The sequence below is a fragment of the Myodes glareolus genome, chromosome 4 (assembly GCF_982192425.1).
Source record: "Myodes glareolus chromosome 4, mMyoGla1.1, whole genome shotgun sequence".
NCBI classification, from domain to species: Eukaryota; Metazoa; Chordata; class Mammalia; order Rodentia; family Cricetidae; genus Myodes; species Myodes glareolus.
Genome location: NC_142029.1, coordinates 23,051,493 through 23,066,060, shown reverse-complemented (window position 1 = coordinate 23,066,060; position 14,568 = coordinate 23,051,493). Strand labels below are relative to the sequence as shown.

General features: G+C 43.3%; 1 protein-coding gene across 1 annotated transcript in view; it reads left to right on the top strand.

Moving 5' to 3' along the window:
- Window positions 1-14,568, top strand: part of Map2k1 (mitogen-activated protein kinase kinase 1) — a 71,564-nt gene that overhangs the window by 45,820 nt on the left and 11,176 nt on the right. Inside the window, exons 4-5 of the mRNA XM_048424404.3 lie at window positions 3,600-3,677; window positions 4,443-4,494. Coding sequence (XP_048280361.1) covers window positions 3,600-3,677; window positions 4,443-4,494 — 130 coding nt within the window. The remainder of the gene's footprint in view (window positions 1-3,599; window positions 3,678-4,442; window positions 4,495-14,568) is intronic.

Sequence of the window (14,568 nt, the reverse complement as noted above, 5' to 3'; positions counted from 1 at the left end):
TTATGTCATTAATCTGTATTTCCAACAGGTGATTAGGATTGATTGAAGATTTCAAAGCATACAGAAAGCTGAAAGACTTTACAATAACCACCACCTCAATTCTGCTACCAGGAATTTGCCACATATTTGCCTCACCAACCATTGTCCATCTATTCACTGCTCAAAAGCTTTTTGAGATGCATTTTAAAGTCAGTCTGTGTCATCAGCATGCACTGTCGATTTTCTGAAGCATTCAGCCAGGGACTTACCTCCCTTAGAAATAAGTCTGAATTTTGAGAGCCAAGGGAATAGGATGCTCCCTTACCAGAACAAAATGCTCCTGTCTGCAGAGAGGAAGATTTCTGCTCAGTTGGTAACTGAGCAACCAGGGAGCAGGGAGTTGGAGTTGATGGTTTTGAGGCAGGAGTAAAAGCTTTTAAGCTATTATTTTCCTAAAGCATTTGTCTCTTTATAGAAAACCATCACAAAGTACCATTGACTTAGTTAATAATTGACTTCTAAAAATAAGCACCATGTCAGCAGTGGTAGTCAGTGATCACAAGTTCTTGGCAACAGTGAGGCAGAACTGGAGTGCTGCAGGGTTGGTTGCAGGAGGCTGGATAATCCTGATTAGCTTGTCTTGTGAGCCCATTGTTCTCCCTCTAGCACTGCTTGTCACTCTGGAGGGTAAAGGGAAGAGCCAATGTGGCTTCTTTTTAATAGCTCTCTCTCTCTCTCTCTCTCTCTCTCTTTGTGTGTGTATCTGTGTGTGCGCTAAGGAAGCATGTACTCTACACTGAAAGTTCTCTCTCCCTTTCCCTTTCTCCCTCTCACCCTTCTCTCTCTCAGTTGATGTTCTCATCTTAAAACACCAGGAGCAGATTCCTTAACTTCTGCTTCCATCAAGTGTTGGTTTTCTTGATGGGAACGTGGCCATAGCTAGCCATTTTTAATCCAGTCTGATCAATTCTGCATCTCTTCATAAACTCATGGTGAAAGAGAAATACCTTCCTTACCAACCCCCTGGGAAGGTCATATGTATTCAGTTAGCTGGGTTGCCCTCTGTCCTATGCTGTAGTTAGGGTCATTTCATAGGTAGTCCCATTCGTTGCCTAAACGGAGGAAGAAACATGAGAACCACCAGGGTCGCTTTCTACCCCATTTGAATCCACTTTCACAGACCAACTTTGTTACCTCATTTTTTATGATCATTTCTTGATTAGGAAAGCCATTCAAATTAAAGAGCTGAAGCTATGTTCAATTAGAGGCAAATTAGAAGTATCTTGTCAGCTTTCTGTGCTTTTCCCATTGATGAAGGAAACAGAGATACTGCAGTGTTTGTAGGAGCCTGCTGACTTGGGGAGGGGGTGTTCCTGGGATTTGGTATTGTCCTGATTTGGTCAGAAGGGGTGTGTGGCACTGAAGGTAGCCAGAATCACAGGACCAACTTGGTGGCATGAGCTTAGCATGGTCACAGCCTGAATAGAGGCTCTTGGAAAGTAAATGTATGTATAAAGAGTGTTCTCGCTCTGACTGTGCTTCCATTCCCTAGAGGCTCTCTACCATACCGAAGTCTAGATTGAGTTTCAGAATGCTCTGCTCTTCTTGGTTGGCTCACCCTACCAAGATGGAATTGTGTTAGGGTGTTCTTTGTGATCAGAAGTCATTTATACTCAGGGATGTTCTTGTGCTATGTAAAACTGTCCTGCATTTGACAGTCTACAAGGTTATATTTGTAGACATGTGTGTATGTGTATGTAACAGAAATTAGTTTATTTTGTCAGCATAGGATTTTTAAATTGATAGTCTGTTTCTAGTATTGATTCAGATAATTTGTTTTGGGAAGTATTTTTTTTAGATCTATTTTTATTTTATGTGTATGTGTCTTTGTGTCTGTGATTGTATGCTATGGGTGGGTGGGTGCCTTCATAAGCCAGAAAAGGGTGTTGGATTCCCTAGAGCTAGATTTATAAGCAGTTGTGAGCTGCCTGTTATAGGTGCTGGAAACTAAACTTGGGTCCACATCTGGCCACCCGTGCCTGGCTTTTTATATGCATGCTGGGGATTTGAACTCAGGCCCTCATGCTTGCATAGCAAACACTTTAAGTCACTGAGAAGTTTTCTACGTGGGGCCTTGACCACAGCTGGCCATTTCTAGCCCTGTCTATCTCTGTATCTCTTCATGGACTCAAAATGAAATGAACTGCACAGCATCTCAGGACTGTGAAGCTATTGAATGTCTTGGCATTCAGTCTTCCTGAAATATTCTGTTAATTTCTTTCCTTGTTCATTCCATTGCTTGATACAGAAACCTGACTCCTGAGTATGACTTCAGAGATAATATTGTCTTCTGCATTGAGTTAGAATTGCTTCTTTCTTTTTCAGTGTATCTATAGTATTTGTCTTATACCATTCTGAATTTATTAGTTACAAATGTTGAGGATAGGAGCTAGCTCCTTTTTTTTCTCTACCCCTTTATATTTACCACATAGTCCATGACACTTTGTAGAAGTTATAGAATGAATAATTGCCTCCTATGACATTTTTCTTTTGATCGTTGTTGATTGATTTGTTAGGAGAATACTAGGTGTCAGTCAACTGAAATGATAGTGCTATAGCCATTTAGAGCACTTGCTGCTTTTGTAAGTGCTCTAAACCCAGGTTTGGTTCCCAGCACTCAAATGATGGCTTAAGCCGTTCCTAACTCCATTTCCAAGAGATCTAGTGCTCTCTTCTGAGTTTGGAGGACATTTATTTATTTTTATTTTATGTGTATGAGTGCTTGTCTGCATACACAAATATGCACCACATGCATGCCTGGTGCTCTTGGAGACCAGAAGGGGGCTTTGGGTCCCTTGGAACTGGAATTAAAGATGACTGTGAGCTGCTATGTGGGTTCTGAGAGCTGAACCAGGGTCCTCTACAGGAACAAGTGATCTGAACTGCTGAGCCATCTCTCCTAAGACCCCATTTAAATTTGAAAATTTTAATTCCTAAGTGTGTATTTGTATGTATGCTACAGCACATGTGGAGGACAAAGGACAGCTTGTATGAATTGTTTTTCTCTTTCCACTGTGGGTTCTGGGCACTGAACTCAGGTTGTCAGGGTTATGTGGCCAGCACTTCTACCCACTGAGCCATGGTGCTAATCCCAAACAGCTAACTAGTGTATCAGGTTCTTACTATATTCTAAATATTCTGTGTACTTCATTTATTTAGTATTAGTTTGTTTAATCCTTATAACAGCCTGTGATTATAGTAGTAGCTTTATAATTATTCACAGCATTTACAAGATGAAGTAAGTGGCAGAGTTAGTGTTTAACCTTCTGGCAGGTTGACTGTAGAGCTGGCACAGCTGACACATCCTATGCTGTCAGTCAGTGCAAAGCAAGCCTTGTTTTATGACCGCTGTGTATTAGTCATTTATTTAAGCTCACAGAATTTTGTTTGATCATTATTTGAAGGCTGCCACAGTTTTTTGATAGCTGGATCAAATTGAAGGATGCTTATCTCTAATCTGTTAAGCAGGTGTGTTGTATATGAGAGTCACTTTCTTCTGAAGTTTAATAGTTGATATGGTAGAAACATTGTCACTAACTGGTCCATATTCTTGTTCTTAGGATGGTGGGTCCTTGGATCAAGTGCTGAAGAAGGCTGGAAGAATTCCTGAGCAAATTTTAGGAAAAGTTAGCATTGCTGTGAGTATATAGTAAAGTTTTTATTCTAAAGTCATGAATTAAGAGGAAATAAGTAAGGGAGGAGGATAAGTCAGTGAAGGGAGTTTATTTCAAAAATAGTGTTTCTCAGCCGGGCGGTGGTGGCACATGCCTTTAATCCCAGCACTTGGGAGGCAGAGGCAGGCGAATCTTTGTGAGTTCGAGGCCAGCCTGGTCTACAAGAGCTAGTTCCAGGACAGGCTCCAAAGCCACAGAGAAACCCTGTCTCGAAAAACCAAAAAAAAAAAAAAAAGTGTTTCTCACTAGAAATTTTTCTGTAGAGGATGACTTTGAACTTCTGATACTTCTGCCTCTGCTGCTTCCCCAGTGCTAGGATGACAGGTGTGCACCACCACATCCAGTTTTATGCTGTGCTGGGGATTGAAGTGTCGGCCTTATACATGCAAGGCAAGCACTTTAACAACTGGGCTAAAGCCCCAACTCCGACTTTTATGTTAAAACCTGTGTCTGAAAAACAGGATGAGGTATCTGAAAAATTCTTATTGGTAGTAGTATAAAAGGCCTTTAAAATTGCCAATTTGGGAAAGAATCTCTTATAGGGTGTTTTGAAAAGTTACTTACACTTGCCATCCTCAGTTTAACCTGACAGTAATACGCTATAGAACATGTGATATGCTGCTGGATAAAGCAGATTTGTTGTTGTTAGTGGAAATGTTCAAGAGAGCCGTTGTTTTCCTAAGCCAGTACCATTCCAGTTTCCCTTCTTTTTAACTTCCTCTCCTCCAGGTGATAAAAGGCCTGACATATCTGCGGGAGAAGCACAAGATTATGCACAGAGGTGAGAAAGTATTGCCAGATGTTACATTCTGAATTACAGCTGAAATCTGAAGGTTGTCATATCTATTTTCATGTTTTGCTTTGGAGTGAAAGCCCTTTACTAAGCTAGACATAGTGATGTATGACATTAGTCCCAGCACTTGGGAGGCAGAGGCAGGTAAATCTCTGAGTTCAAGGACAGCCAGAGCTATATGGGCTATATGATGGGATCCTGTCTCAAAACAAAACAAAACAAACCAACAACAGCAACAAAAAAGCCCTTTATTAATGTTTTTTTGTTTGTTTGTTGTTTATGTGTGTTGTTGTTGCTCGTTTAGTTTGTTTGGTTTTTGAGGTGATGTCCCTATGTATCCTGGCTGTCCTGGAACTCACTATGTAGATCAGGCTGACCTCAAACTCATAGATCCACCTGCCTCTACCTTCCCAGTGCATTTTTGTTTATTTTCTTTTGAGAGACACATTTTTCACATTGTAGAACAGGTTTGCTGGAAACTCACTGTATAGCCCTTGAATTTGTGGTAGTCCTCCATTGTCAGCTTCCTGGATGTTTGGGTTACAGGTGTGAGCACCTCACTGGCACTCTGCACCAGCACAGTCACAGCTCCAAGGATCTCTCTTTAAAAGTACCTTAGTAGCCGAGCGGTGCTGGCAAACACTTAATCCTAGCCCTCAGGAGGCAGAGGCAGGTAAATCTCTGAGTTTGAGGCCCGCCTGGTCTACAGAGTGAGTTCTAGGATAACCAAGAAATATATACAGAAGTCTTATACAATATATTAGTAAACAGGTATGATGTGCAGGCCTTTAATTCCAGATCTTAGGAAGCAGAGGCAAGTGAATCTCCTGAATTCTATCTAGGCCAACCTAATCTACATAGTGATGTGCAGATCAGCCAGAGTTGCATGGTAAGACCCTCTCTTACAAAAAGATCATGTCAATTATATAAAGCTAGCCTTGTTTACAAATTACTTTGCTAGTGAGAAATAGTAAAATATGACTAGCTGTTCTCGGGTATTGTTTGGACAGGTACCTTCTACTAGATGTGTAGGCTCTGGTCCTAGTGAGGTACTTTGCCTTGTCTGTACAAGCAGCTCTCTCTCTCTTCCTATCTCTCTTCCCTCTCTCTTTCTTTTTCTTTAGATTTACTTATTTATTTCTTATGTATACAGTTCTGTCTGCATGTATGCCTGCATGCCAGAAGAGGGCATCGGATCTCATTATAGATGGTTGTGAGCCACCATGTGGTTGCTGGGAATTGAATTTAGGACCTCTGGAAGAGCAGACAGGGCTTTTGACCTCTTATATGTCCAGAGGATCCACACCAAATGGTAATGTAAGAGATAAGCTAGTTCTCATTCCTAACGATTTGTCTCTGCTTTCATGTAGCATACTTTCAGCCTCAGTATGGCTGATGTTCTCAGGTAATCAGTGCTCACACTTTGGCCAACTTATGGATTCTATGTGGTAAACTAGTCCTCTGGGATGTGCTGTGGTGCTGTATAGGCCCTTGTATTCTATTTCCCTTGGGTATCCAATGGGAAGAGCAGTCTATGTTGCACTCTGGTATGTGTGATTTGTGAACTGCTGGCCAGGTGCTGGGCAGGAAATCTGTGACATTCCAGTGATAGTCTTGTGTAGGTGTATGACTAGGCCCTCCATGTTAACTACTCCCTCCTCATAGTCTCTTCCTTTATCCAAGATAAGTAATTAATATTTATAAAATATTTATAGAATACCTGCCAAGTGCAGTGTGCTGGATGAGTCATGTGAAGGCCATAGAGAAGGTTCATAGATGAATTATGTCTTCCAGGAGAAAGAGGATCTGTAATTACCTCACCAACTTTCTTCTCCCCCCACCCCAACTTTCTAATAAAACCTGATGTGACATAATTTATTAGTCAGGATTCTTTGATTGTATCAGACTTGAGATTACTTAATCAGAAGATGGAATATATTGGCTTGAGTCATCAGCAAATCTGAAGACAGTGATGAAGATGGGGTTAAAATTAGAACCTCGGGAACTCTGGTCAACTTAGTCTTCCTCTTTTTTGTATGGCTTTCTTTCTTTTCAGGCAAATCCCCCTCCCCTTTCTTTTCCTCTACCGTTCCCCCAGGCAGGTTTTTTTTGTGTAGCTTTTTGTAGCCTGTCCTGGAACCAGATCTATAGACTAGGGTGACCTTAAACTCACAGAGAAATGCCTGCCTCTGCCTCTTGAATGCTGGGATTAAAGATGTGCACTACCACCACCTGGCCATGCAGATTCTATTTAGTGAGGGCAGCACGAATCCTACCAGCCACTTATACATCAGGTCCTGAATGTACTCCACCCCAGCCAGATAAAGCTTCACCTACTCTCCCTAGATCACATCAGTATTTGGCTCTGCTGGGGGTTCTGCTCTCACCTGGACCAGTGTTTGTGCCAGAGCATTAAAGTACTGTGGTAGGCCACCTGTATTACTGTTGGTCACATAGATGGAGCCTCATGATTGACACCCAAGCAAAACTATTGGGCATTTCAGAAGGAGCAGATCCCTCTGACAAGAATGGAATCTGTTAATAGAAGTAGAGGAAAAGGAATGAATGTTAAAAGCAAGCAAATTAAAATTATGGGTGTAGCAAAATAATAGAGCATGTTCTTAGCATGCCATAAGGCTGGATTCAATTCCCATTATTTAGAACAAAAGGAAGTAAAAGGTTTTCCATGATAAATAGGTTTTCTGTACTCCATAATAGGTTTCTCTGCTCGTGCAGTAAGTTAGATCAAGCCGAAATGAAAAAGTATAACAACAAGTTTATTTGAGCAAAGCAACTCCTGGGCGGGTTCTCCAGTCCCAGAGATCGAGGCTGGAGAAGCCACTCACTAAAAGCAGGGAGATTATATAACTTGTAGGTAAGAAGTGTCTGCCACAAGCTGGGTTTGTGCCCAAGTATGGTCAAAAACTGCACACTTTAGTGGTGGGGGGATGGGGGATGGGGCACACACTTGGACTGCTGGCAACTTCAGGGGAGGAGCTGCTGTAGCTGCCAAGAATGTGGAACAGGACTTTTTGCGCTTTCCCTTTATTGGTTTTTCTCTGAGTGGGCGGAGTTTGGAGAGACAGGAATGGGACTTCTCAGACCATGCAGGAGCTGCAGGAGCGAGGTTATTAACCAGTGCCAAAACAAGATGGAAGCCAGCTCATAAGGCTAGATACCATGGAGGAACAATAGTAGAGTCACTCTTAGCTTGAGGCTAGGAACCACATTAATTAGAGACAACTGTTGTGGGATTGTCTTCTTCATGGGAACAGCTGATTTTAAGTTTTCTTGCTGGAGGTAAGTGGTGACTCACCCCACACAGTGCCTGCCCCTAGGTAGTGGCTGTGGCACTGGATCTTCTGGGAGCTGCTGCCCATTAATTAAGTGGCTTCCAAACCATGTCCTTCCTTTAGCATCCCGACTGCAGGTAAAAGTTCATAGGAGGCTCTTTCTGACTCTACTATTGGCCCCTTGAGTGATCTCAGCAGAATTGTCAGTAACTTCTCAGTCTCACCTCTTCCATTTCTTTGAACAGCCTAGGATCAGATGAAACCCTGGCCAGTGACTGTCTAATAGCACCAAGGTGGTGGCATTTAATAAAAAAACCATTGCGCAGGGTGTGGTGGTGCATGCCTTTAATCCTAGCATCTGGGAATCAGAGACAGGCAGATCTCTCTCTTTAAGATGACTTTTGTCCCTCGTCAAACACTGTCCTGTCTGCCAGGGCTTTTCTCACAGAAAGTTGGGGTGACCTCTGCCTCCCCAAATCACCTGGCATGAGGATGTACCATGTTTAAGACAGCCTGGTTTACATGGCAAGTTCCAGGCCAGCCAGGACAAAAAAGTGAGATTTTATCTCCCTTCCCTCCAATTAAAACCCAAAAACTAACATTGAGCATACAAACATTCTGAATTCCTGCCCTCACAGAGGTTCTGGTCCAAGTTGGAGAAGCAGGAAAAGTCAGATCAAAGATCGATGGGTGCATTGATGCAAAAGGGTTGGAATTTGTATTGAACCAGTGGGTTCCCTTTTGTAGGATTTTAGAGGGAGTATGTTTGGCATACAAGTGAACTGCAGCTGGAGCTGGTGATGAGCACATGGTTGCTGGTTACTGTCTATGGATCTAGACTACACAAGGACTAAATTCTGCCCTTGTCAGTCCTGTACTCCTTTAAGTACCTTGGACCAGACTAAGAAAGGTTGGTGTTTGGCTTCTTGAACTCTTGTCTGGACTTTTTTTTTCTTTTTATTTCTTTTTTTAAATTTATTTATTTATTAATTATGTCTACAGTGTTCTGTCTACATGTATGTCTGCAGGCCAGAAGTGGGCACCAGATCTCATTACAGATGGTTATAAGCCACCACGTGGTTGCTGGGAATTGAACTCAGGACCTCTGGGAGAACAGCCAGTGCTCTTAACCTCTGAGCCGTCTCTCTAGCCCCTTGTCTGGTCTTATCTATGGTGCCTGGCTTTGGTGGAGCCTGGGTCCACATAGTGACGTCATTAGTCGTTATCCCCCTCCTCCATTTAAGACAAACAGATTTCCATAAGTCTATTACTTATAACTCTTATTTTTATCCTCCTATTGAACATATTAGCTTGAGCAGGACAAAACAAGTTTTTAGCTAATATTCTTCTTGAATAGTGCATGATTAGTGTGCAAGGTAGTAAGTCTTGTTCCTGTCAGCAAGGAGCTGATTGGCTTTGAAATAGGCAGGAAGCCTGCTTTTCTTCTACTGTAACACAAATAGCACTTAATGTTGGTGTCCTGGTTGGTTTTTTGTTGTTGTTATTTTGTTTTGTTGGTTTTTTTGTGTCTGTGTTTTATTTTGTTAGTTAACTTGATATAAGCTAGGGTTATCTGGAAAGAAGAATTATCAATTGAGAAAATTCTTCTATAAGATTGACTTTTAGGCAAGTCTTGTTTTCTTGATTAATGATCGAAGTAGAAGGGTCCAGCCCATTGTGGATGCTACCACCCTTGGACTGGTAATCCTAGAGGTATAAGAAAGAAGCAGGCTGAGGGGGCTGGCTCAATGGTTAATAGTGCTGGCTGCTCTTCTAGAGGTCCTGAGTTCAATTTGCAGCAACCACATGGTGGCTCACAACCACCTGTAATGAGACTTGGTATCCTCTTCTGGCCTGTAGGCATATATGCGGGCAGAACACTGTATATATATAATAAATCTTAAAAAATAAAAGAAAGAAAGGAAGGAAGGAAGGAAAGAAGAAAGAAAGAAAGAAAGAAAGAAAGAAAGAGAGAGAGAAAGAGAGAGAGAAAGAGAAAGAAAGAAAGAAAACAGACTTAACAAACCATGGGGAACAAGTCAGTAAGCAGAGTAGAGTGTGGTTTCTGTTTCAGTTCTCCTTCTATGTTCCTGCTCTGACTTCCTTTGGTGACGGAGTGTGACCTGAGAGTTGCTTTTGGTCATAGTGTTTTATCACAGCAGTAGAAACATAAGCAAGAAGGGTTCTTTTTTTGTGGGATATGCACATATATACATGTGGGTGTGTGCATGTTGGTGTATACGAGTAAGTGTGTAGACCAGAAGTCAACACTGTGTCTTCCTCAGTTGCTCTCTGCTTTATTTTTTGAGACAAGGTCTCTCAGTGGCTAGTGTTTTAGCTAGCTTGACTGAACGGTGAGCCTCAGGGATCCATCTGTCCCCTCACCCGAAGCACTGATTTTATGTGTGTACTACTGTGCCCCACTGTTTGCATGGGTGCTGGGGATCACACACAGGTCCTCGTGCTTGTACAAGCACTTCACTGCCTAGGTCATTGCCCTAGCCCCAGTGAATCTATCTTTGACGGGATGGTTACTTTTTTATTTTTTGCAAGGAACTTCATTGTGAAGCCTCAGTTTCCATGTATATGATATGGATCAGCTCTGCCAGATGTTGCTATAGGGTCATAGAAATGAGAAAACAAGGACCCAGAGCTGGAAGGGTTTCCCTTGTTGACCTCTTTTCCTATCCTTCCTGGACCCCACTTACTATGCTGTCTAAATGTCACCCTTATACATCTTGCTCTGGATTTTCTGTTTCCAAAATCTGTACTACTGCTCAAAATGGCATGTGTTATAAGAATGGAAGCCTGGACTCTGTAATATGTGTCACTGACAAGATTTGTGTGCCCATTACTGTCAGGCCGGGTAGACAGTGAGTTGGTGAGAGGGTACAGGAGGGCACACTATGAAAGCATTTAAAAACCTATTGTGTTTTGGATGGGAGAGGAAAATCCTTGCAGTGTGGTTGCTGGGTGTGGCAGTAAAGTGGAGGGGATAAAAATAGTTGCTGGTTAGGACTTAACTTACAGGCTCTGCTTGCTGCGTGATCCAGCTGTAGCCAGAGGTGGAGATGCCTTGAAGGCCTCTTGCAGTTAGACTGTGGTGGAGACTGAAGGGGCTGGAACTGAGGACACAGCAGCATGTGGAGACTAGAATAGGTAGGGTTTCTCTCACATCTGGATTTCCAGGAGTTCAGCCTTCCCCAAGTCAGTCCATTGCCACAGCCAATTACTGCTTGTTAATAGCTTTTCCAAGCCTTGAGGCATGACTCTTGTGGTTTGTGTGGGCTATGTAGTCAGAACCCTGGTTCTCCAGTTTTTGGCAAGAGCACACCATCAGGAGTCTGGAGTTCAAACCCCAACCTTTGCTCTTAGGTTACCCGGCTATTATGCCAGAGTCATGGCTTTATCTGCTCAGAGTTCCTAGTACCCTCATATTGCTACTGATAGGAGCAAAGGGAGAGTGTGCAACAGGCCTGGGCCTTCAGCTTGGGTCTGCTGGCTTGTCCAAACTCTTAGCCAGTCTCAGCTGTCCTTAGATACCCAGCTACGTCCATTCTTCTTGAGAAGTGGAACATGGTGGGGAACTGGAACCTTTTATCAACACTCTGGGGGAAAGAAGTTTAGATGGGGAAAAGATTACATTTGCAGGTAATGCCTAATTGAAGTCTTTGGATTTTTTGGAGTTCTTGTTTGCTTGTTTTTTTTAAAATATTTATGTATTTACTTATTATGTATACAATATTCTGTCTGCAGACCAGAAGAGGGCACCAGACCTCATTACAGATGGTTGTGAGCCACCATGTGGTTGCCAGGAATTGAACTCAGGACCTTTGGAAGAACAGACAATGCTCTTAACTGCTGAGCCATCTCTCCAGCCCCTGTTTGCTTGTTTTTGGTTTTTATTCTTTGCTGCTTAGTTAGTTCTCTGAAGTCATGGATAGCCAGAAGTAGCTCCGTGAAGGCTTTGAGTAGAGTCATTTGGGTCAGCTCCTTTCTCCTTCTATTTCTCCATTTTAGAGAAGGTTCTTAATGTTCTGCTAAGCATGCTGGGAAGGGGGAGTCATTTGAAACCTAAAATCAACATTTAAGAAAATCCCATTAGGGATTGGGGATGTAGCTCAGTTGGTACTGTTAGCCTAGAATGCATGCAGTCCTAGGTTTATCAGCAGCACCACTTATCCTGGTGTGGTCGGCCACATCCTTAATCCCAGCACTTGGAAGTTAGAGGCAAGAGGATAAGAAGTTCAATGTCATCTTAAACTACACAGCAAGTTTGGAGCCACCCTGAATTCTTGAGACTCTTTTTTTTCTTTTTGAGACAGGGTTTCTCTGTGTAACAGCCCTAGCTGGAACTAGCTCTTATAGACCAGGCTAGCCTTGAACTCACAGAGATCCACCTACCTCTGCCTCCCAAGTGCTGGAATTAAAGGCACACACCACCACTGCCCAGCATATCCTGTCTTTAAAAAAAAAAAAAGTAAATAATGACAAATACAATAGCTCATTTGCCTTTAAAACAAACCAGTTCTTACTGCCTAAGGTCCCTTCACTTTTGGATCCAGCCTTTGTCACAGATGAGCCTGTCTGCTATCCATCTTTGTGTCACTGCTTGCTCCTCTGCCGGGTTCTTGCCCTTTCCTTCCATTCCCTCCTCTGATTCTCTTGGGCTTCCCACTTCTACACCTGTCTCCTGCCCTTCTCTTCCTCCATGCCTAACCATTAAATTCCATCTTACGGAATGCGGCTTAGCCAAAATAAATAAATAAATTTAAAAAAAAAAGAGGACCCACTATACAGGGAACCTCTTGGAGGGTTACTCTGCCTCTTTCACCTGCTTGCTAGCCTTGCTAGCTAAGCAGCAGCCATCAGTGGGTGATACCAGTTGATCTCACTCAGAGAACTGAGGCATAGCTCTGTCTATATTTTCATGGTCATACTTGTGTACACTACCTCTCTGGGGATCACATCCTTTGGGACAAGGACTGTGCCCTTTTGCTTATTGCTTAGTGCAGAATTTTGTGTTTGTAGCATAAACAAGTGGCTCCCAGAGCATTTTATGCAAATCTCTTGTTTTAGCAGGTAGGAAATGTCCAGAAGTCAAACTTGCCAATTATGTGCTCTTGGGAAAATTTAGGAAGCTTTGAATAGTGGTTATTTTGGTGTCAGAAAAGAATACTTTATCCACTTAGTTTTACATAAAACTTCTTTTGTTGTGTTTTGTTTTCCTGTTTGGTGCTGTGGAAGGAACCCAGGCTTCGAAAGTGCTAGTTAGATAAGCACTCTTCCACTGCCTGCTCTTTGCTCTATATTTTGGAGATTCCCCATTGCTAAAGAGAATAGACCAGTTGGGCAGGAAAGGAAGCACCATTCAGTATTCTGTGGAAGCTGCTTGGAAACCCAGAGGGTACTTCACATAGAAATCTGCTTGGCCAACAACACCTGATCTTGAAGGGTTGGGAGAGAACTGGAGGCTTGGATAAGCCATTCAGAAGTACTGGGCCTCTCTTATGAATCACCTTTGAGGCATCTTCTGGGAAAGTGTGGGAAGAAGCTCAGGTAAATCTCCCACATTGGGAAGGGGACTAGGAGGTACTAGATACCAAATGTAGACACCAGAGGGTGAGTAGAAAGGACATTTCAGATGCAGGGAACAGTAAAAGTTGGCGAGGAGCAGCATTTACTCTGGGGCAATTAGATGCAGACCAGCCTGGATTAGAGGGAAGGTAGATGGGGGATGAGAAACATTGGAAAGTTTGCAAAGCCAGGAAAGGGAGCTTTGGGCTGTTTTTCAAGGCAGATGGGAGCCACAGCAGTCTCTGTACAGGGGCTGTCTGGCGGAGTTCTAGTTGCCATGTATACAGGGTGGAGGGGGATAATCTGGGGAGAGGAGTATGCAGAGGGCTGGCGGCTTTGAGAAGCTAAACTAAGGTACCCCTGGAGATCAGGAAATGAATTCATGCTGGCCTTGTTTGACATCTCACACTTTCTACTGTCAAAGAAGAGTTAGCTGGGCTAACTGGGTAGGGTTAGGGAAAGAACATGTTCTGGCTGGTACTCCCACAGCATACTCTAGTATTGCTAGGTCTTCTGGTCATCAGGAGGGCTGCATGCAGTGTATCTGAAGCCTGAAGGGTCAGAACAGGGTAAAGCCCTTCAGAGTATCCTCTCATTCTTTCCAACCCCAGTGATCTCTGCAACCTGGGGCGGTCTAGGAGGCTGAAGCTGGAGCTCAGAAGGGAGAAGAGGGTTATGTAATCTTGAATGCAGAGGCCTGCTTGCCATGTGAATAGAAATCAGATGCAAAGACATCTAGTGGCAGCTGAGCCTGGAGGGAAAGAAGTAGCAATGCCAGCAAATGCAACCACCCAGGAGGGGATGCTCTGGGCTGAGGAGGTCACCTCTGGAGATGGTGTATGTGTAGTATATCAGCTGCCCCTGTCAGAGAAGCTAAGCGGACTTGCTCAAGACTACAAGGTTCAAGCCAGTGCTCCTCTCTTGCTTCAGGTCATACCAGAAAGGCCTTGGGAGGCATCTGGGATGGGTGAGGGGTATTGAGGAAGAAGGCTCATGTTGGAAGCCTCCCATGTGCTGCCCCTACCAGGCCCTACAGGCACATTACACCCCTGGCTCTTCCTAGGTCGGTCCCATATCCTGAACAGGGGACCTCCGAGGTCTGTCCTCTTACGAGGTCTGTCTTTACAAGAAGGGCCTCTTGTAAGCTGTGTTGGAGAAGGGACAGCTGGCCCCTTACCTCCCACCTATCAAA